At 57.5% G+C, this 21,347-nt stretch overlaps 2 protein-coding genes across 7 annotated transcripts in view; one reads left to right on the top strand and one right to left on the bottom strand.

Annotated features, from left to right (window-relative positions):
• The window catches only part of FAM234A (family with sequence similarity 234 member A), a 31,128-nt gene extending 20,933 nt beyond the window's left edge, over nucleotides 1-10,195 (top strand). For all 4 annotated transcript variants that reach the window (XM_027118043.1, XM_027118042.1, XM_027118044.1 and 1 more), the window contains 10 exons: nucleotides 5,485-5,604; nucleotides 5,840-6,031; nucleotides 6,816-6,946; nucleotides 7,176-7,308; nucleotides 7,463-7,592; nucleotides 7,941-8,081; nucleotides 8,333-8,408; nucleotides 8,546-8,701; nucleotides 8,991-9,093; nucleotides 9,181-10,195. In XM_027118043.1, the coding sequence (XP_026973844.1) occupies nucleotides 5,485-5,604; nucleotides 5,840-6,031; nucleotides 6,816-6,946; nucleotides 7,176-7,308; nucleotides 7,463-7,592; nucleotides 7,941-8,081; nucleotides 8,333-8,408; nucleotides 8,546-8,701; nucleotides 8,991-9,093; nucleotides 9,181-9,392 (1,394 nt within the window). In that variant the 3' untranslated portion in view covers nucleotides 9,393-10,195. The remainder of the gene's footprint in view (nucleotides 1-5,484; nucleotides 5,605-5,839; nucleotides 6,032-6,815; nucleotides 6,947-7,175; nucleotides 7,309-7,462; nucleotides 7,593-7,940; nucleotides 8,082-8,332; nucleotides 8,409-8,545; nucleotides 8,702-8,990; nucleotides 9,094-9,180) is intronic.
• Nucleotides 10,178-20,522, bottom strand: RGS11 (regulator of G protein signaling 11). 3 transcript variants are annotated; one of them, XM_027118047.1, is made up of 18 exons: nucleotides 20,453-20,522; nucleotides 19,989-20,085; nucleotides 19,862-19,912; nucleotides 19,609-19,715; nucleotides 18,926-18,977; nucleotides 18,746-18,804; nucleotides 18,458-18,534; nucleotides 18,210-18,291; nucleotides 16,845-16,913; nucleotides 15,884-15,931; nucleotides 15,740-15,801; nucleotides 15,508-15,621; nucleotides 15,314-15,429; nucleotides 15,132-15,219; nucleotides 14,908-15,046; nucleotides 12,031-12,113; nucleotides 11,850-11,952; nucleotides 10,178-10,609 (listed from the first exon to the last, which is right to left on the bottom strand). In XM_027118047.1, exons 1-17 carry the CDS (start codon nucleotides 20,513-20,515, stop codon nucleotides 11,850-11,852), a joined length of 1,410 nt encoding a protein of 469 aa, XP_026973848.1. In that variant the 5' UTR covers nucleotides 20,516-20,522; the 3' UTR covers nucleotides 10,178-10,609. The 3 variants fall into 3 exon arrangements, with proteins under 3 accessions (XP_026973848.1, XP_026973849.1, XP_026973847.1); XM_027118048.1 differs by having other exon boundaries at nucleotides 10,178-11,952; nucleotides 15,884-15,913; XM_027118046.1 differs by having other exon boundaries at nucleotides 10,178-12,113; nucleotides 15,884-15,913.
• Nucleotides 20,523-21,347: the final 825 nt, after the last annotated feature.

Raw genomic sequence — 21,347 nt, 5'->3', positions numbered from 1 at the left:
ATCTGCCTTACAATGCAGGGGACGCGGGTTCAATCCCTGATCAGGGAACTAAGATCCCACATGCCGCGGGACAACTAAGCCCACGAGCCACAGCTCCTGAGAGCCCACGTGCCGCAACTAAGACCCGACGCAGCCAAAAATAAATAAATTAATTAATTAAAGAACTATTATTTAAAAAAATAATAAAATAAAATAAACTTGTTTAAAAAAAAAAGAGACGTGAGCACCTGTGCAGCTGTCGCCACAATCCAGTGTTTAGCACATCCATCATCTCTACACGATTCCTTGCCCGCAGGCCCCAGCCCCGACTCCAGCCCTGGAGCTGCCAGTGGGCTTCCCATCTCTATACACTTGCTGTTCCTGGACGTTTCATGTAAATGAAATCATGTAAGATGCATCTTTGGCCTCTCTCACTTACATGAGTTCATCCATGTGGTAGTGTGTTCCTTTGTGTGGACAGACCAGAGTATTCATCCATTGACCAGTTGGTGAATGTTTGCATCGTTTTCAGTTTTTGACTGTTAATGAGTAACACTGCTGTGAATATTTGTGTACAAATCTTTGTGTGGACATATGTCTTATTTCTCTTGGGTAGGTTGCCAGGAGCAGAACTCTTGAACCTCGTGGTAAGTTTGTGTTTGACTCCTGTCACTGCCAGGCCTTCCCCAGAAGCTGCACCGTTTCATTTCCCCACTGGCTGTGTGGGAGAGGATTCTGGCTTCTCCACATCCTAGCCAACACTTGTCATTATCTTTTTTTTTAATTAATTAATTTGTTTGTTTGTTTTTGGCTGCATTGGGTCTTTGTTGCTGCACAAGGGCTTTCTCTAGTTGCAGTGAGCGAGGGCCACTCCTCGCCGCAGTCACAGGCTTCTCATTGCGGTGGCTTCTCTTGTTGTAGGGCACGGGCTCCAGGCGTGCAGGTTTCAGTAGTTGTGGTGCACAGGCCCAGCTGCTCCGCGGCATGTGGGATCCTCCCGGACCAGGGCTTGAACCCATGTCCCCTGCATTGGCAGGTGGATTCTTAACCACTGCACCACCAGGGAAATCTCTTGTCTTTTTTAGTGTAGCCTTCCTAGTGGGTGTGAAGTGGTACCTCACTGCGTTTCTAGTCTGCGTTTCCCTGGTGACTAATGATGTTCACGTGGGTTATTAGCCATTCTTATGTCATCTTTGGTAATTGTCTATTCAAATCTTCCGCTCACTTAAAAATATAATTGTTTTATTATTGAGTTATAAAAGTTCTTTTAACACAACATTGTAAATCAACTGTATGTCAATAAAAAAATTTTAAGTTCTTTATGTGTTCCAGGTACAAGTCTTTCATCACATATGTGATTTGTGAATATTTGTGACCCATCTGGGGCTTGTCTTTTTATTTTCTATAGTGTTTAGCATGGGTTGTGTTTTTGGGGTCTAAGAACTCTCTGCCTAATGTGAGGTCATGAAGATTTTCTCCTGTTTTTTCTTTGAGAAGCTTTAGAGTTCTCACTCTGCCGTTTAGGTCTGTGATCCATTTCGAGGTTGTTTTTTGTGTAGAGTGTTTGGTGGAAGCAAGTGGCAGGATTTCTAGAAATGGTCACACATGCCTCCCTCCCAGCAGGACCGTCTCAGAGGCACGAGGGCACCTCCCTGCTCTCGGCACTGATGCTGCAGAGCTCCCGTGAGTCTGGGGGTGGGAGGGGTGCATGTCGACAGTGTCGGGAACGTGGTCCTTCCCCCACTGAGTGGCCTGGCGCCTTTGCTGAAACGCATTCAACCATCAGTTGTGTTCTGTCCTTCTGCGTCCTTACACCAGTGCCGCATCGTCTTGATTTCCACAGCTCCACAGACGGAAGTCTTCCAACTCTATTCCTTTATTTCTCCTCAACATTGTTTTGGCTCTTTGGGTCCTTGGCATTTTTATAAAATTTTAGGAGCAGCTTGTCAATTTCTGTAAAAAAGGCTTCTTGGGTTTTAACAGAAATTGTGTAGAATCTATAAATTAGTTTGGGTAGAGTTGCATCATGACAGTATCCAACCTTGCATTCCCCGTGTAGGGAGTTTTACAGTGTTTTACAGTGTTCAGTGGGCAAGTCCTGCACTTCTTTTGTTAAATTTATTCCAAAATGTTCTTTTTTTTTATAAGTACTTTTATCTAAGCATATTTTTTAATTTTATTGAAGTATAGTTGATTTACAGTGTTGTGTTAATTTCTGCTTTGCAGCAAAATGAGTCAGTTGTACGTATATATATTCTTTTTCATATTCTTTCCATTATGGTTTATCCCAGGATATTGAATATAGTTCCCTGTACTATGCAGTAGGACCTTGTTGTTTATCCATCCTATACATAATAGTTTGTGTCTGCTAACCCCAAACTCCCAATCCACCCCTCCCCCACCACTGAATATTCTCTTTGATGCTCTTGTGATAGAAATTGTTGTGTGAATTTAATTTTCAAGTTCCCTTTGGTAGTTTATAGAAACACTGCTGGTTATTATATGGACCTTTTAAATTGTGGCCTTGAACTCATTAACTAGACTAGTAGGGGTGTATGTGTGTATTTAGAATTTCCTACCTACAGAATCATGCAATATGCAAAAAAAACGAGAGAGAGACGGTTTTACTTCTTCCTTCCCTTTTATTTCTTTTTCTTGCCTGATTTCATTGCTCGAATCTCCAGTACAATGTCGAACAGATGAGGTGAGAGCAGGTATCTTCCTCCCAATCTTGGGAATAAAACATTACATGTTTCAGCAGTAGGTGTGCTAATAGCTGTAGGCTTTTTGTAGATGCCCTTTATCTGTTTGGGTTTTTATAATGAAAAGGTGTTGGGTTTTGTCAAATGCTTTTTCTCTGTCAGACAACTGTGTGGTTTTTGTCCTTTATTCTGTGAACCTGGCATATCACCTTGATTTTCAGATGTTAAATCAACCTTGCGTTCCTGAGGTATAACCCACTAGATCATGTTGTACCATCACTTCTTCAGGTTGCCGGGTCCAGTTTGCTAGTTTGTGTCTGTATTAGTGAGGGATATTGAACATAGCTTTCCCTCCCTCCCTTTCTTCCCTTTCTTTCTTTCCTTCTTTCTTTTTTTAGATTATTAGCCCCATTTTATTTTATTTTTTTGGCCATGCCACACGGCTTGTGGGATCTTAGTTCCATGACCAGGGATTGAACCCATGCCCCCTGCAGTAGAAGTATGGAGTTCTAACCTCTGGGCCTTCAGTGAATTCCCAAACACAGCTTTCTTTTCTGGTGATGGCTTTGTCCTCATAGACATGGAGAGAGCAAGGGCCCTCTCTCGTCTCTCCTGATGGTGGGTGAAGCCTTCAGACTGCCCGGAATATGTGGGGTCTTATCAGAACCAACTAGGGTGTCTCACTTTCTGGCCCATCTCCCTATGTGTATCTCACCCTGGAGCTGGCTCCAAAGTTGGCCTCCCCTTGGTCTGCCCCGGAGATCACTCCTGTTTTCAGCCCCCCTGGCAGGAAGCTGCTGCTTTCTAATCTCACCCAGTGTGGTACCTGGCTGATGGAGGGTGAGCATGGGAGCAGCCCAAGGTGAAAGGCCCCAGATGTCCTCTGTTCCAACCCACGGCTCAATAGTGTTTCTTAAATCAGTGCTTCTCGATTTAAGGTGTGCCTTCAGTCTGGTTCCAGTGTCCTGAAATGGGTGCTTTTGACAACTTTGCCTCATTTTACTGTTATTTTTGGAGGAGAGGATTTGTTTGCCAAGCTCTTCACTCCATGATTCTGGAAGTCTTGTGTCTGGTATTCAGTTTTATTTTTAATTATGGTAAAATACACATCACCCAAAAATCGCCATTTTAAAGTGAACAAATAAGTGGCATTCAGACATTCACAACGCTGCACTGACCATCATCACTCTTTTCAAAACCTTTATCATCTCAAACAGATATTCTGTGCCCAACACACAGCAGCTCCCATCCTGCCCTCCTGTCCACCCTCAGGTAACCTCTGTTCCACTTTAGTCTCTAGAATATGCCTGTTCTAAGTACCTCATATAACTGGAATTGTCTGTCTTTTTGTGACTGGCTAATTTCACTGAGCATAATGTCCTCGAGGTTCATCCATGTTGTAGCATGTTGCAGAACTTCGTTTCTTTTTATGGGTGAATAATACTCCATTGTATGGATGGATCACATTTTGTTTATCCATTCTTCTATCCATGGACACTTGGGTTATTTTCACCTTTTGGCTGTTGTAAATAATGCTTCTTTGAACATTCATGTACAAGTAACTGTCTGAGTCCCTGCTTTCATAATTTTATTTTTATTTTTGGCTGCATTGGGTCTTCGTTGCTGTGCACTGGTTTTCTCTAGTTGCTGTGAGTGGTGGCTGCTTTTCGTTGCGGTGCGTGGGCTTCTCATTGCGGTGGCTTCTCTTGTTGTAGAGCACCGGTTCTAGGGGCGCGGGCTTCAGTAGTTGCAGCACATGGGCTCAGTAGTTGCGGCACGCAGGCCCCAGAGCATTTGGGTTTCGGTAGTTGCATCACGTGGGCTCAGTACTTGTGGCGCACAGGCTGTAGGGCACACGGGCTCAGTAGTTGTGGCACACAGGCTTAGTTGCTCCGAGGCATGTGGGATCTTCCCAGACCAGGGATTGAACTCGTGTCCCCTGCATTGGCATGCGGATTCTTAACTACTGCGCCACCAGGGAGGTCCCCTCATGGTTGTGGTCTGCATTTCCCTTATTACTAGTGATGTTGAGCATCTTTTCATGTGTTTATGGACTATTTGTATATCTTCTTAGGAGAAACATCTATTCAAGTCTTTTGCCCATTTTTGAATTGGGTTGTTTGTTTTTGTTGTTGGGTTGTAGGAGTTCTTTGTATGTTCTGGATATTAATCCCTTATCAGAGGTATGGTTTGCAAATATTTTCTCCCCTTCTGTGGTCTGTCTTTTCACTCCCTCGATGGTGTCCTTTGATGAAGTACAATTTACTTATTTTTTTCTTTTCCTGCCTGTGCTTTTGGTGTCATATCCAAGAAATCATTGCCAAAACCAACCCCTATGTTTTCTTCTAAGAGTTTTACAGTTTCAGCTGTTAAGTTTAGGTCTTTGATCCATTTTGAATTCATTTTTGTATATGGAGTGAGGTAAGGGCCTCATTTTGTTCCTTTGGTGTTTGATTTTAAAGCATGTAGTTTATCATTTGAGTCCTTGAATGAAGGAAGAGGTAGCCCCTGTGAGTGTGGACATGTGGACTCCAGACCCCAGTCTGATTGGGGAGGGACTTGGCCCTGAGCAGAAGGTGTGCAGAACGTCCATTTGTGATGCCCAGGTGTCCTTACCAACTGACACCCAAGTGATGAAGAATTGCTGCTGCTCTGAAGGGGTGTGGAGCTGCCAGCCCACGAGGAAGCAGCGCTTCCCTGTGGTTGCTCCGTGGGCAGCTGCACCTGGCACTCAGCCCCACGGCACCCAGAGTGGGGCGTGTCAGGCCTGGCCTGGGAAAGTAGCCGGTGGTTTCCTTTTCAGTTGCCTATGACTTTCTGGCCACAGAAGACGTGAACAAGGACAGGATCCAGGATGTTCTCTTTCTTTATAAAAACACCAACAGCAGCAGAAGCAATTTCAGCCTCTCCTGTGCTGATGAAGGTAATTTTGTTTTTACCCAAAAAATGAGCTCCCTGCAGGAGGAGGAATCCCCTCGCCCTCTCGGTTTTGGGGGAAGCAGTTGGTGGAATTTCTGGGAACTTTCATGTCACTCACCTTCTCACTGGGCTGCTGACCCCATGGGGTCAACACCAGGGATCCAGGGACAGAGCCCAGGGCAGGGCCACAGCACGAGGCCGGCACGCTCAGCCCTGCAGACCTGGGTCTCTCCCTCCAGGCTTTTCCTCCCCCTGCACCTTCGTGGCCGCTGTGTCGGGGGCCAACGGCACCGTCCTCTGGGAGAGGCCCGTGGCCCAGAACAGGGCCCTTGTGGAGTGCGGTGTCCCCCAGCCGAGGGGCAGCGGGGCGTCTTCTGCCTGCATCATCCTCGGCAGACCTGGCCCTTTCATTGCGGTAGACTCGGTCACAGGTAGGCTGCTTCCCGTGTCCCCCAGGCCTCCGCACACGGGTCCGATGCCAGGATGCTCTGAGGAGGGTCAGCCCGGGCTCTTGTGGGCAGTGTGGCTGGATAGGAAGGAAGGCACGGGTGGGAGGGGGACGCCCCATGAGGAGTCACACTTCACTGTCGTCCCCTCCTAAGTCCCGCCTGTGCCTGCGGCATGGCACCTGGAGGGGGTGGGGGCATTGCTGACGCCCGCTCATTGGGCAGGCCCCGGGGATGGGGTGTGTGGGCCTGGCTAGCTCGAGCCCCGAGACCTGCCTTAAGGCAACAGGCCCTGGTCCTTTTCCGAAGCCCTAAGGAATTCTGTGCCTTGATGCTAGGTTTGGGGGTAGCAGCACTTCCTTTGTAAGTTGTGGTTTTAAGAGTAGGGAGGAGAATAAAGAGCAAGCTGGAAATATTTTGAGAAGAGAAGAATCTGACTAAACACGGGCGTGGGCAGATCATACTCGGGTCACATGCTGTCAGGTCAGGACCTCAGTCCCCGGGTCCGTCCACAAGGCTGCACTTTCATTCTCGTCCTGTGCACGGGGCAGAGGCTGCATGTGTGACCCCAGTGGGCGGCAGGGAGGCCAGGCCCTACCCATCTGAGGGGGAGGATCTGCGTCAGCCAAACACTGGAAACAGGATGAGAAGAAAGGAGGGGGCTGTGCTGCCCCAAAGTGACGCTGCTGACACGTGCCTATGGGCACCAGGCGACTACACACGCCTGTCTTTTTCCATGGCAGCACACGGGCCCTGTGCTTGGTTTTAGGGGAGACCCTGTGGAGCCATCCCAGCAGCTTCGGGGGGAACGTGTCCGTCCTGAGCCCTCTGCTCCAGGTGCCTGACATTGATGCTGACGGGGTCCCAGACCTGCTGGTCCTCACCCAGGAGGAGAACCAGGTACAGCTCTCGTTCCAGCCACTGGCCTCCCCCGCTGCCCCGAGCTCGGGTGCCTGCAGACCCAGCGGGCACTTCTGGGCCCCCCAAGAGTGGCAGAGAGTGCGCTTCCCACTGGTGCCATGGGCACAGCTCTGAGGATGGTGCGGGCGGCCCCACGTCTCCTGGCATCAGACACTATAGGTTCGACCCAGCGGGTGGGCCTGCTCCCCTTCTCCTCCGTGTGCTGCAGGTCAACGGCTACGTCTATTCAGGCGGCACCGGGCAGCAAGTCGGCCCCCCGGGCAGCCTGGGTGTGGACGGGACCAGCGGCTTCATCCTCTATGTCACCAGTGCAGGTGCCCACTACGTCCTCATCCCCTGCGGTATGTGGCATCCGCTGCCCTAGGGCGGCCTCCCTCGTGGGCCTGCTGGCACCTGGGAGGAAGCAGGTGTGGGGCTGGTGGCTCCCGCTGTCGTTCCAGGGACTCGAAGTCATCACCCGCTGACAGGTGACGCAAGGCTCTTCTTTGTTCACAGGCACCTCCCTCTGCAGCCACTCAGTGAAGGGCCTGTATGAGAAGGCCACCGGGAGGGAGAGCTCGCTCAAGAGCGACCCCCTCTGGGAGGGCAGGCTCAACGCCACCTCCCACAGGCTGCAGGAGCACAGGTCGGGGGTGTGGGGGCCTGTGCGCGGGGCCCCGGGCGTGAGGAGGAGCCGTAGGGCGGGCACAGGGCCCTTACTTTGTGTCAGGTGTCTGAGGTCGTCCTGGGCTCAGACTCAGTAAACCGGCAAACAGAAGACGAATAAAAACGGGGGAGAAGATGGCCCCCCCGCCCCCGGGCTCACTGGTCCCTGCATCCGGTGAGGGCCTTCCTTTTAGTTTGAAACTGGAGAAGTAAGAAAGATGAGGCTGAGCCCTGGGAGCCTGAGGGAAACAGCCCGGCAGGCATCGCTGGGGAGGGTCCCGTCCCCAACCCTACCCGGGGCCCTATCCCGTCCCTCCTGCCCATGTAGCTCGGGAGCTGTCCGCTACCTGATGAACGTTCCAGGGAAGGTGGGTGAGGACCTGCTTCTTGTGAGTTCCGAGGCCTGCGTGCTGCTGGACGGGCAGGAGCTGGTGCCCAGGTGGACCCTCGGTGCAGCCCAGGTCCTGAGGTATGGGGTCCTTCTCCAGGGAGCTGGGTACCCCAGCGTGTCCCCCCACCCCCACCCCTGGCGGCCCTGGGGACAAGGCCCGTATGCTTCTGCCAGAGGCCACCGCCTGTCACCTGGTGCCACCCTGCCCTTGGGGAGGAGAGTGAGACCCCCTGGCGTCAAAGCTCCGGCCCGTGCAGGTGCAGCCGCAGCCTATTCCAGGTGTCTCCTTCAGAGGCCCGTGTGAGCCCTCCTCTCCACTCTCCTTCCAGAAAACCCATCCTCGGCTACTACAAACCCGACACCCCAGCCATGGTCATTGAGAACGGGACCGGCTCCGAGAGACAGGTTGCGGCACTTGCTCCTGGGTCTCACCTTTGCCCGTAGCTGAGGGAAGCTGGTCTGAGCCATAGGCTGAGCGGGGACCAGAGGCTTCGGTGAGCCGCCCTCTGGGACGCAACCCTGTGCTGCCCCTCCCTCTGCAGATCCTGCTGCTGGACCTCAGCTCCGGGGCTGTCCTGTGGAGCCAGGCTCTCCCAGGCCTCCCCAGGGACCCGCGGTCCGCCAGCCTTCCCACCGCAGACCACCGCTCCGCCTTCTTCTTCTGGGGCCTCCACGAGCTGGCTGGTGCCAACCAGACGGTACAGTCTTGGGTCCTGGTTTGTGGCATGGGGTGGAGCCGGTGGCTGGGTGAGTGCAGATAGATAGAAGCCATGCAGGGTGGGCAGGAAAAGGGGGTCTGGGCTTTCTGGGAGGAAGTGGGTGCGAGGGGTGGCAGCTGGAAGACAACCGAGAAGGGTCAGGGTCAGGTGGGGAAGGGGGGCGGGAGATGGGTGTTTTGTGGGATGCCGGCGGACACAGCTCTGGGTGTGGTCCCAGTCAGGAGCGTCCAGGAGGGTCAGCCTCATGCCCCCGCTGCACTCCCTGCAGGAGCCCGGAGCCGCCGGGCACCACCTGTACATGTTCCACCCCACGCAGCCCGGAGTCCTGCTGGAACTGGCCAACATCTCCACCCCTATTGTCACCTTCCAGGGTGAGTGCGCCCCGCATGGGCCCGGGCTGCCAGCCATGGGAGGCCTGTGCTGGCTGGTCCCGGGACCTGATGGCCATGTCCCCACAGTGGTTCTGCTTGAGCCGAGCCGCCACGCTGCCTACATTCTCCTCACGGGCCCGGCCAGCCCGGATCCACCCGGCCTGGTCTCTGTGGCCAAACACAAGGTGCGGGACCTCATCCCGAGCAGCAAGGTAGTCCGCCTGGCTGAGGGTGGCCCCGACAGCGACCAGGCCGTCAGGGACCGGTTCTCTCGCCTACGGTACCGGAACGAGGCCTAGACGTGGTTTGGCCAGAGCCCGAAGCGGAGGTGGCTGCTGAAATTTCACATCCTGGGAAGTCAGCCCTTCACTGGCTCGGTCTGCACGCCGACTCCCGACCTGGTGACCTGGCGACGCTCTCCACTGGGCCCGTTACCCCAGGGACGTGCCAGGGCCTCTCCCCTCTCCCGCCAGCATGCCAGGTCCTCACTCAGGTCCCCACTCCGAGCCCCACCCAGGTCTCCCTGGGCAGAGCCTGTGCTGGCAGCAGCTCACCCTCACTCCTCCATGCCTGGCCAGAGCCTTGGCTGCAGAATCCCCTCCCTCTTTCTGTCTGAGCCTTGCCTTCTTTGCACTGTCTCCCTGGGGTCGTGGAGCTCAGAGGGTGGTGGGCCCTGGTGGCTTGACGCAGGCCCACACCCTGGTGTGGTTGGTGGTAACTCGCCCTGGAGAGCCCATGACAGGGCCCATGAGGAATGGGTCCTGGGAGGATGTGACGGATGGGCTGCCTTGAGCTGTGAGTGTCCCGAGGACCTGGCCCCAGGATGTGCCCTGGGGTCAGCGTGCACCCCTGGGTACACACTGGAGCTCCTTGTCCCTCAGGGATCCCTGCACCCCTGGGTGTGGCCAGCGGCCCCTCCTTCCTGGTGCTTGGACACCCCCCCACAGTCGGTGTCACCTGATGCAAGACTCACCTCTGTGCCTTGGTCACCCCAGACCCGCCTGGTGCTGTGGGACTCAGCCGTGCCCGGACAAAAGCAAGCAGCCTGATGACCGCGGGTGCCTCGGGAAGAAATCAGAATAAACACTGGTTTTGCACTGTCTGGAAAGCCCCATGTGTGCCTGTGTTTGTCTGCTGGATCAGTGGGAAAGGCTGCTGGGGAGGTGAGGCCAGCACCCACACCACCCAATCAGAGACTGGGAGCGTCCAGCACGGCCTCCAAGTGCATCTCAGGTCTGTGGTTCCCACCCTGCTCACCCACAGCAGGCTAGGAACCCAGCCTGTGGGCACTCTCCCACCCGGGACAGGCAGGGGGTCCCCCCCAGCACCTGTGTCCTCCAGGACTGAGCTCTGGTAGCCGCCCAGGCAGCAGGAGCCCAGGGGGCTTCAGTGAGACAAAGGTTTGGGTTACCAAAGTGATGGGGGCTGTTGTGGAGAATCCTGCAGGAATTTCCTGAAGGCGCTTACGTGTGACAAGCCTGCTTCCAGAACCAGGTCTGTTTCTCCTTGTGAAGGCCTGGGAGGCAACAACAAGGCTGAGGTTGAGGGGTTGGATTCCGTGTCCCTGTGAGAAGCCACCCGGGCCCAAGGGCCCAGGTCTGGGTCCACAGCAGAGGATGGAGGAGCCGGCTCTGGGCGGGGACCAGCCTTTAGGTTCCAGGATGATGTGCAGGAGTTTGGGGTCTGGGCCGCCCCGGAGACAACCTCACCAGTGCACCCTGGACTTGTAAATAAAGCCCGCACTGTGCTCCCTGTCACTGTGATGTCTTAGGGCACAGCTGACCCTGGAGAGGCTGGGTTCAACACCAGACAGCCTCCTGGACTCTGCTCACTCTCCCCTGGAAGACTCAGGCATCCGTGTGCCACCAGAGCACAAGCTCCCCACTGTCTCCCCAAGTCTGCAGCCTGAGCCCAGCCCAAGGCCTACAGACCCCACACAAGGGATCCTCCACCCACTGCCTCTGACACCTGAACTTCCTGTTGTCCTTCACCACCTCCCTCACCAGTGCATTCCTCACCCACACGTGCATGCACACCCACCACAAGCACACCCACCACATGTGCACCCACCATGATTTGGACCACAGCAGGACAGGCTCAGAGTGAGGACCCAAAGGTCTTTTATTTCTGCGCTGGGAGCGGGAGGGTGTGGGCAGCCCTGAGGGAGGGGTGGCGCTGCCCCAGCTGAGCCAGTCTGGCTGTACTCCCAAAGGAGCAGCTGAGTCTCGGGGGGCCCTCGGAGTGGGGACTCCCTGGTGTCTTTCCCCAGAGGCTCTGCCGCCCTGGCTGTGAACCAGGGCTGGCTGTTGGAGGAGCAACGATGCTGGAGCCATCTCTGTACAACACTGGGGAGAAGCCATGGGCCTCGGGTGGCCACGGAGGCGGAGAGGCCGCGGCCCAGTGGGAGCAGCACCTCCCCCTGCATGCCCACGCGCCCTGCTGGCAGCCACCTGACTATGAATCTTGCCCGGGGAGTCACCGGCGGGGTGGGAACCAGCGTGGAATGCCAGGTGTGCTGCCATCTTGTCTCAGTCCAGGGCACCCCTGCCCTGGGAATCAGCACCCGAACAGCCCCTTCTGGGGAAGGGTGTGACAAGGGGAAAGGTGGAAGCCACAGAGGTCGGTGCCCCCGTAAGGCCGGGCGCTCGGGGTCTGAGGGGACTCCCGCGCCAGGGAGTCTCAGTGGCTGCAAGGACCCTGGGCAAGAGGAGTTGATGAGGGCAAGATGGCCCCATTCTGCCCCTTCCCAGGCCCACCTAGGCCTCCCCGTCACCACCCGAGGGCTCCCTGGAGGCAGAGGCAGGAAGGAGAGCAGGGCTGGGGCTGGAATGGCGCGGCTTCCGCATGAACGGGAACACCCTGTGGAGACGAAGGGGCCTGAGCACAGGGCGCCACCCCCGGCATCCCACCTGCCTCCCTGGGCACCACCTGGCTGACCGTCGCTTGGTCTCCGGGGGAACCACAGCCTCCGCCAGCAGGTCTTTGTACAAATCCGACTTCAGGAACCTCGGGTAGGAGTCCTGCAACAGACAGCATCTGGGCCTGATCCCTTCCCACTCCTGGTCTCAGCCAGCACTGCCCAGGCTCCTCCAAGGGCGGGGCCCACAGTGGACTGGGCCGGAGCAGCCTCCCCAGACCAGCCCAAACCGGGTCGGGCTCAGGGAGACCAGCCCCCAACCACGCAGGAGCCCGGTGCCCACACAGGGAGTGAACGTGGCGCCTCCTGCGACAGGGAACCGGTGTCACTAGTTCTTGCAGACGCACAGAGTGAGGCTGGGCATGTGGAGCGGGACAAAGGCAAGGTCGACAAATCCACGGGATTCAATAAAGAGGGACAGGAATCTACGAACCCAGGTGCTTATGTTTTAAAAAGAAAAATACACATTTTAAATTGTTAACTTCTGGTGGAGGGACAGGGGTATAAACAAGATTTAGTTGAATGTACTTTGTAGATTGGATTTTGAAGCTGTGTAGATATTTTATGTAATTACAAAATAAATAAGCAACCCCCAAACACTGAAGGGGGACAAGTGAAGCTGGGCGTCCAGCGGGCGACACCACCCTAGCCACACGTAACCGAGTGTCCAAGGGGCATCTGAGGGGCTGTGGACAAAGGACCGAATAAACAAACAGTAAACGACTCCCAGTCACTGTGAATGGTAGTGTCGTACTGCTCAGCTGAGCTACTGAGTGAATCTCGAGAAAAAGCAAGTGAGTGATTATGTTGGCACCACTGAAAACCCAGATGTTCAGTAGGGGAATGAGGAGAGAGAGAGAGAGGCCAAAGAGGTTAAGGAAACTCTATAATCCTGATTCCGAATTAGAAGTATCAGTATGAACTCCTGGTATGTTTTATTTAAAACATGTATTTCCTGATTCTGTCCACTGAAAGTCCTGGGAACCATGACCACCCCTGGCACTATGACGGGTCTGATGTGCAGGTCATGGTTTCTGAACACCACCCCCGAGGGAGGGCTGAGGGCCCGAGGAATGGCTGGCTTTAGGTCTGGAGTAGGACAGCCCCTTAGAAAGCTAGGAAGCACCATAGATTTCGGACACGTCACAGGACTCAAGAGCAATCAGCCGGAGAGGGTGGGACCTCTGCACATCCCATGAGACAAGGACTGAAAGGGATTGAAACCCATCAAATATGGTCAAAACTTGAATTTACAATGGTATTAAAAGCATCCCAACCTCACTGACTACCCTTGGCAGATACCAGGGGTCCAACTGCTTATTTTGAAAAGTGGTACTTAAAGAAGGAATCAAGGGACTTCCCTGGTGGTCCAGTGGTAAAGAATCTGCTTTCCAATGCAGGGGACGCCAGTTTGATCCCTGGTCCGGCAACTAGGATCCCACATGCAGCAGGACATCTAAGCCCACGTGCCACAACTCCAGAGCCCATGCGCTCTGGAACCCGAGCGCCGCAACTAGAGAAGAGAAAACCCACACGCCACAACTAGAGAGAAGCCCGTGTGCCACAATGAAGACCCGATGCAACCAAAAAAATTAGGAAAAAAATATTTAAAAATAATTATGTTTAGGACTTCCCTGGTGGTGCAGTGGTTAAGAATTCACCTGCCAACGCAGGGGACACGGGTTCAACCCCGGTCTGGGAAGATCCCACATGCCGCGGAGCAACTAAGCCCATGCGCCACAACTACTGAAGCCCGCGCACCTAGAGCCTGTGCTCCGCAACAAGAGAAGCCACCGCAATGAGAAGCCCGCTCACCGCAACGAAGAGTAGCCCCCGCCCGCCGCAACTAGAGAAAGCCCGCGCACAGCAGCAGCAGACCCCAACGCAGCCATAAATAAATAAATAAATATGTTTAAAGGAGGAATCAAGCCTCGGTCCTGCCTTTCCTCTATGATCGGTACCACTGGGCCAGCAACGAGCAGAGAGAGGAGGCGTCAGAACAGGGAGGCAGTGATAGGTTAGAACGTCCCATACCCTCATGAAATCATGGATCTGGGCCAGACTGTAAAGGCTGCTTTCACCACAAAAGAGAGAGAGCTGGACTGACATCCCTCCCGAGTGGAGAACACATCGGACACCACCTCTGAAGTAACTATTCCCGACCAAACCGAACCAACAACAACAAAACTGAAAACAATCTGATCAAGGAACACAGTGTCCACAGAAGCTGGAGAAAGGAGGACGGATTCTCCCCTGGAGGCTCCAGAAGAAACCAGTCTGCTCTCACCCTGATCTCAGCCCCGAGACCCCATCAGGCTTCTACACTCCACAGCACAGAGAATAAGCAGCAGCGGGAAACTAGCCTGAGGTCACGTGGGGAAGGGGACGCAACTGGCCACTCGAGGGCATTGAGTAAATACTGTTGGTGTTTCGCGTGTGATGCTGGCCTCTGCAGCCATGTTGAAAGGGAAGCGGTGGCCGTGTCCTTTAAGGGAACTTCCTGCAATACCTACAGACAGGAAGTCTGGAAATGGCTTTAAAGTCGCGGGGTGGGGGGTGGTGTGTGGTAGGCCACTGGACAGGATGGACCGTGAGTCCAGATAGGCCCCGAGTCGACAGTTTGTGAAGGTGGGCTGTAGGTACGTGGGGATTCGTCATTTACTTTTCGTTCATATTTGACCTTTTCCACGTTAGAACACTTTACAACCATGGCTGGACAAGCCCTGCAGCCGCCCTGAGCCTCGGTTTGCTGCTCTGTAAAGCGCGGTGTGAGCTGCGGGACTAAGCTGGCAGGAGCCACGGGGAGCAGGTGCGGACCAGCCTCTGAGCTGTGGCCACTGAAGCCACCTGACACCGGCTTGGGGCGGGGGGGGGGCGGCGAGGGAGGAGGCGCCTACCTTCTTCATCAGCATGTAGATATGCAGCTGGGCATCGTCCAGCACATGGCGGTGCGGCCGGCCCAGGCCCACCAGCGTCCGCTCCATCGTCCGGCTGTCAATGTTGACCCAGTGGGCAGCACCGGGGGCCAGGAACTGCCTGGCATGGGAGAGAGGAGCCCCGGTGGGTCTGGGCCATTTGGGCTGGCCGCTGCCCGCCCCCCGCCCCACCCTGCGGCACTCACTGGTACACGGCGTCCACCAGGGCGGGGACCTGGGCCTGCCCTCCGTGGCGCAGCTCCTCACAGGCCTCCCAGAAGCTGAGGTTCTCAGCTGGGGGTCCGGGCACGGGGTCAGGCCCACCCCATGCTGGTGGAAACCTGGGGGGGGGGGGCTCGAGCAGGGAGCAGGGGCGGGGGCTTCTCACCACTGAACTCTTTACTGAGAAAGTCCATGAAATGGGCCCGTCCCACAGGGTCTTCCAAGAGTTCCCGGAAGCTGAAGGCCCACTGCTCCACACGGAGCCTTGTGGGCACGGCCGCGCTGGGGGAGGGGCGGGTGGGTCAGGAGCACGAGGAAGGCAGGGGCACACCTGCAGCTCCTGGCCCACCCCAGGCTCACCTGGGTGCATTCATGGCCCAGTAGGTATCGTTGTCTGTGACCCAGGGGTTGCTGGGCAGGCACCCCGACATGATGGGGTCGTGCGGCCCACGCTGGCTGCTAAATTTCAGGTACCTGGGGGTGGAGGGTGGTGCCAGGGCCAGTGCAGGGAGTGCTGTGGGGACGAGGGCACTGGAGGAAGGGTTTGGGCTCTGGGCTGGGGGTCTCCAGCCACCACCCCCATCCCACTCACGCCTCGAGGCAGACGGAAGACTTCACCCGGGCCCTGCCCAGTGCCTTTCGTAAGCACTCGACCTAAGATGGGAGACCTGTGAGGGGCGCCGGGGCTGGGAGCCACCAGCCCACCCCTCCCCTCCCTTCTGCCCCCAGGACCTACCTCCCGCCTGTAGAAATCCACGGTCTTGGTCTGGAAGGGGCCGGTGGGCTGCAGTTAGAAGGCAGGTCCCTATAGGGACTGACATCCCACCCCTGCCCTGCCCTCCGGAGCCCTGGCCTCTAACGCAGGGGTCTGACTTTCCAGGACGCCTCCTGGGGCCTCAAGTCTGGACGTTTCGGGGTGTTCACCAAGCCCTCAGGTGCTCAAAGTTGCCTTGAGTTTCCCCAACTGTCACTATTTCATGTTTTCAAATGTACTGAAGGGAAGGGAGGGCAGACAGCACCCTCAGGATGCTCGTGGTGCCAACCTCTCCTCTCAGCTATCTGCGTGACTTTGCTGGAAATCACAAACCTGTGACCGTGAACTATGATTTTGAAGTCAGGAAGATGTTTTCTCAGAAAAGTACTAGATGACTCCGCTCTATGTTTTGGGTGTCGTGGGATCTGACCGAGGACTCTGCTGCTACAAAGTTCGGACACGTGTCCTGGTCCAATTCCATCCAGTTTGGAGGCTTTGGAGGCGCATGGTTCATTCGGCCCTGGTTGCTCGGGCCCGTGGCCCTGCTCGCCACCCCTCCAAGTCCCCACAGACCCTGATGCTGCCCTAGCCTGGGGGAAAAGACCCCCTCCCCCCATAGGGTCTACTGTACTTACTTGCACCCAGGGCAGCAGGTGGGAGGTGAGAGAGAGCGAGAGTTAGCAGGGGGCTGGGAGTCGGGGCAGTGAGCTGGGGAGCAAAGCAGGAGACTTGGAGTGACTGAATCATGGGACATTTGGATGGACAAGTGGACAGGTGGGTGGGCACCCCCCAAGCAGTCCCCTAGTGGTGGAGTGGGTGGAGTGGTGGGGTAAAGTGGCAGGGGGGGAGGTGGAGGGGTTAAGGGAGGTGGGGGCACATGGAGCGGAGGGCACTGTGCAGGGGTGGGGAGTGGGCTGGGGGTGTGTGCATGCAGGGTCCTCACCATCTGCACTCGCCCCGCAGTGCAGGAATTCCGCTCTGGACCTTGCTCCAGCACGCTGGGGACCCCGGGCTGCAGAGGGGGGATGAGATGAAGCGGGGGCACAGCTCAGGCAGGCTGCTGAGACCCTCCTAACCCCATACGCTGAAGCTCTGCGCCCATGTCAGGCCCTAATGTGGAAACATGCTCAGGGGAACTCGGGACCTGTATGCTCTCTGCCCATCCCCAGCCCAGGGCACCCTCCCTGTCTAGCCCACCCTGGTCCCCTCTCCAGCCCCTCACCCAGCTCCTGGCTCCTGAAGCGAAGTCTGTGACCTGCCCCCAAGCCCCCCGTTCTTCCTCGCCTCAGCCAAACTCACCTCCGAGCTCCTGGCTGCTCAGGCCAGAACCCCAGCCCTACCTGAGACAGCCCCTCTGGCCGCACCTCGTCCTGACCACCCCGTCCCCAGACACACATGCCTCCCCGGAGGCCACGGGCGCCATTACTGGTCCCTCCACAGGACCACCGCCGGCCCTCAGCCCACTGCTCAGCCTTGGCCACACCCACTCCACCCTCAACGCCTGAGACCCCGTGAAACCTCAGGTGGAAGATTAAGGGTCATTTTCCCAGAGGCACTACCCACACCTGATGAGGTAATCAGGCCCCTGGGTTCCTCTCTCTTTTTTTTCATGGAGTATTTTCCCCCGGAGCTTCTATTCATGGTCCGCTGTGACTGCCCCTCACAGCATACATCTGTGTCTACTGGTCTCTCCACTGCCCCACACAGTAGGGGGACCTCAACCCACCTGCCAGGCCCACGGATCTGGGTAAGGCCTGACCCCAGGCCAGCACCCCAGAAGCTCTTGGCCTATGACCTCAGTCCCTCATGCTGCAGCTAAGCCTGCCCCCACTCACCTCCCCCAACCCCAAGGGCCTTCAGGTGCCCCCACTCACCTGCCCCCACCCCAAGGGCCTTCAGGTGCCCTCACTCACCACCACACACCCCCACCCCCCCCCCCCCAGGGCCTTCAGGTGCCCCCACTCACCTGCCCCCACCCCAAGGGCCTTCAGGTGCCCTCACTCCCCCCCACCCCCCCCCCCCCCCCCCCACCCAGGGCCTTCAGGTGCCCACATTCTGCTTCCTTAGACCCAGAGAGAAGCTGCTGTGTCCTAGTCTGTGGGTGGGGGCAGCTCAGGCCTGGCCTTGTGACCTCTGAGTTCTCATGAACCACAGAAAAAGAACTTCCTGTCACCTGACAGGATCCCTAAAAGCATGTCCTTCCCAGGGGTCAGAAAGCAGGTCCTCCTCAGCGAGCACCTGAGGAGGCACACTGACCGCTAGCAGGACTCCGCTGCTGTCCAAGGACCACCCCCCACAGGGGGCTCACCGGGGGCCTGTTCACCAGCCAGTACGTCTGCTCCTGGCATGCGATGACCAGCCTGTCCCCCTTCCTGCGCTGCTTAGCTGCCCTGGGGGGGGGGTAGGCAGAGCTGGGGGGACGCTGTACCCACCACCTCACCCCCCACTTCAGGCCGAGGCCTGGGCAGGCAGCCAAGCCTGGGTGCGCTGTTTCTGGTCCCAGGGCTGCCAGTGCCTGGGCCGGGGGCGTGTGGGGCATGCAGGGTGTGGTCTCACCACAGCTGCTCTCTCGCCTGCATCACTACCAGGTCCCACGTGTGGCTGATCTTCCTGTGCAGCTGGTCATAGTGCTCCTGCGGAGTGTTGAGGTCTCCAGCGGGAAACTCCCTCCGGTGCCCAGCTCTGGGGTGTGGACTCCCCACCTCCCCTCTGAGACCACCTAGGGTGTTTGTGCTTGTGTATGCACATCACCCTGGGGTCTGGGCTGTGTGCTCTAGGGCCACAAGTAGGGCCTGGGTTCCTCTGGCTGGATTCAGCCTGGGAGGGGTGGGGAGGGTGTCCCACCTTTTCGTGGTCAAACAGGCCCCCCCGCTTTCGGATGTTCTTCTTGGCCAGGTAGATGGCTGGAAGGACAGGGCACAGGTTGCAGAGGAGCAATGTCAGCTCCCCCTCCCCTGTGGCATCCCACCTGCAGCCACCAGTCCTGGGAGTTTGTCCCTGGCTATCCCACCCCTCCTCACTCACCATAGTCCAGCTCAGCGGCTGGCCACAGGGTGCTCATCCAGAAATAGGGCGTCTGGTGTGGTGCAAGGACAAAGGTATCTGTGACCTTCTGGGCCTTCCCCGCCCCAAGAGTCATCCCCACCCTCTCAGCTCCCTTGGGAGGAGACTGGGCTGGCTGGGGGGTATCTTCCCACTGTCCCAAGGCTCAGCTGACCATCCACCATTCCGTCCACCTGGACCGAGCTGCGCTTGGTTCACTGACTCTGGGCTCCCTGCCCAGGCCCAGGAGGTAGTTGTAGTGCTGGGGGGGTGGGGACTGAGGGCAGGCCCTGCCAGGGTCCCTGGTGTGGCCAGGGAGGGCAGGAGGGGGGGCTCCATCATGATTGAGGACGCACACTGAGGTGCAGGGATCCTGTCCTTAGGCCCCTTCTTCAGGGCTGGGGCCTAAGGACCCCGGGTAAGCTGGTGGAGTCCTCTGCAGGTACTACCCCTTATGGGGCCCTGCTAAAGGTCCCTCCCCTTAACTTGGTCTTTCTGTCACAGGGACGCTTCCAGTCCAGGCCTTTTGGGGAGGGGGCAGTGGACCACAAGATCTGCGGTGACATCACAGGTCCTGCTCCTGCCCCAGCCCCACCCCTTCCAGGAGTGTCTGCCAAGGCGCTGCCTGGTGGGATGGGTCCTACCTGCTCCCAGTTGAGCCTGACCTGAAACCTATAGGGCGTTTCATCCAGCCGGAGCTCGAGGTGGCAGGGGTCTCGCAGTGGGTATAGGTAGCCATGCCGCACTAGGAGGGTGCCCAGGTGCAGGGCCTCTGGGGAGCAAGGTGGTGAATTCTTAGTGGGGGGAGCCGAGCCGGGTCCCCCAGCACAGTGGGCTTGGCCCCAGCCCTAGGCCATCAGCACAGCGACCCCAGGGCCGGGTATGGGGCGCAGGAAGAGCAGCGGGCTGACCCCTTACCCTCCTCTGTGATGCAGTACTTGTGGATCAACCACTCCATGACGTCGTTGCCTGCATAGCAGAGACTGGGGTAGGGGGAGGCCGAGGCAGGGCCGGCACACCCCGCCCCGCCCCTGCAACACCTCACCAGTCACTGCGTGAGGAATGACGGTGATGAGCAGGCGCTGGCTCCTCATCTTCACGCCCTGGTCGGGGTCCTGCATACTCACGACCATCCGCTCCATCTGGGCAAAGGAGGTTGAGGGCCTGCGGTGGCCTCCTCCCCCACCCCCATATCCAGATGCCCCGGAACAGCCCGGGATGCGCCGGATCAGTGTGCTTGAAGGAGATTAACGCTCACTGATGGTGGGATTTCAGGCCGTAGCTGACCGCGGAGGCGAGGGGGGGCGCGAGCGAGCGGCGACCCCAACCCCGGGGTCTCCGCCGCCCCACCCCGCTCACACAGTGCCATCGCCTCAGACCCGCGTCCACACTCGCGCGCTCGCGTAGTGTCCACACTCGCGTGCACCCGCACTCACTCCTCTCCTGCCCCTCCCGGCCTCGCGTGTCGGGAAATCGGGTGGGGGGGGCGGGCGGGATCCCGGCACCCACCTTGCTCAGATGCGGCCTCTGCGCGCGGGGGAGCCCGCCGTGGGACGCGGGGCCGGCGGCCATGGCTGAGGCAGGCCCAGCGGGGCGAGGGTGTCCGGCCGCCCCGCCCCGCCCCTCCCCTCCCCTCGCCTCCTCTCCCGGGCCGCCGCCCCGCCCGCGAGTTAACCCTCCGCAGCGCGGGGTCTGGGGTCTGGGGACGCGCGTCCGATCATCCACCTCGAGCAGGATCCCCTCACGTCACGAGAAACCGAGGCCCGTGCCCGCGGGAGCTTGCCTGGAGCTTCGAGAGGGGGCTTGGACCCACCCGGACAGCGTGGGGGGAATCAGCCTCTGCTGGGACGGCGGTGGGGGAGGCTCAGAGGTGGGGTGGGAACTCAGGGAAAGGATGGGGACTCAGAAAAGGGGAGAGGGGACTTGTGGGGAAGGAGGGCTGGGGTGGAGGATAACCGTTTAGGGTCACTGTAACCCCTCCCCCATACCCACCTCCTGTGTGGCGCCCCAGGATGTGGGCGACCAGTGGTTCAGGGGCTGTAAGGTCTGGGTGAGGGGTCGAACTGCCCTAGGAGTGTGTCCCTGCAACTGTGACACTGTCCCTGCCGCATGCAGGTGCTACCGGGCTGGTATGACACTGCGTGGCTGCATAGGTGTGCTGGGCGGGGGCCCTTGAGGCCTGGGGAAATATGGCAGGCAGCTCACTTCCCCTCTGCTGCACCGATGATGCCTGGGGCACCAGTTGGGGAACAGACAGAGACCCCACCCGGGTTACCCCGAAACTGTGGGAGACTGTGGGAGGGGGCTTTACTGGGAGAGAAGATCTCAACACCTGCCCCCCAAGATTCGTGGGCAGCCTCTAGGCTCAGGGCCCAGCCTGGCCGTTTCTCTCCCTCCTCCAACA

This window comes from Aethalodelphis obliquidens, unplaced genomic scaffold (assembly GCF_003676395.1).
Source record: "Aethalodelphis obliquidens isolate GAN/ISIS:26980383/991018 unplaced genomic scaffold, ASM367639v1 scaffold18, whole genome shotgun sequence".
NCBI classification, from domain to species: Eukaryota; Metazoa; Chordata; class Mammalia; order Artiodactyla; family Delphinidae; genus Aethalodelphis; species Aethalodelphis obliquidens.
Note: the sequence above shows the minus strand (reverse complement) of the source record. Positions and strands in the feature narration are given on the sequence as shown.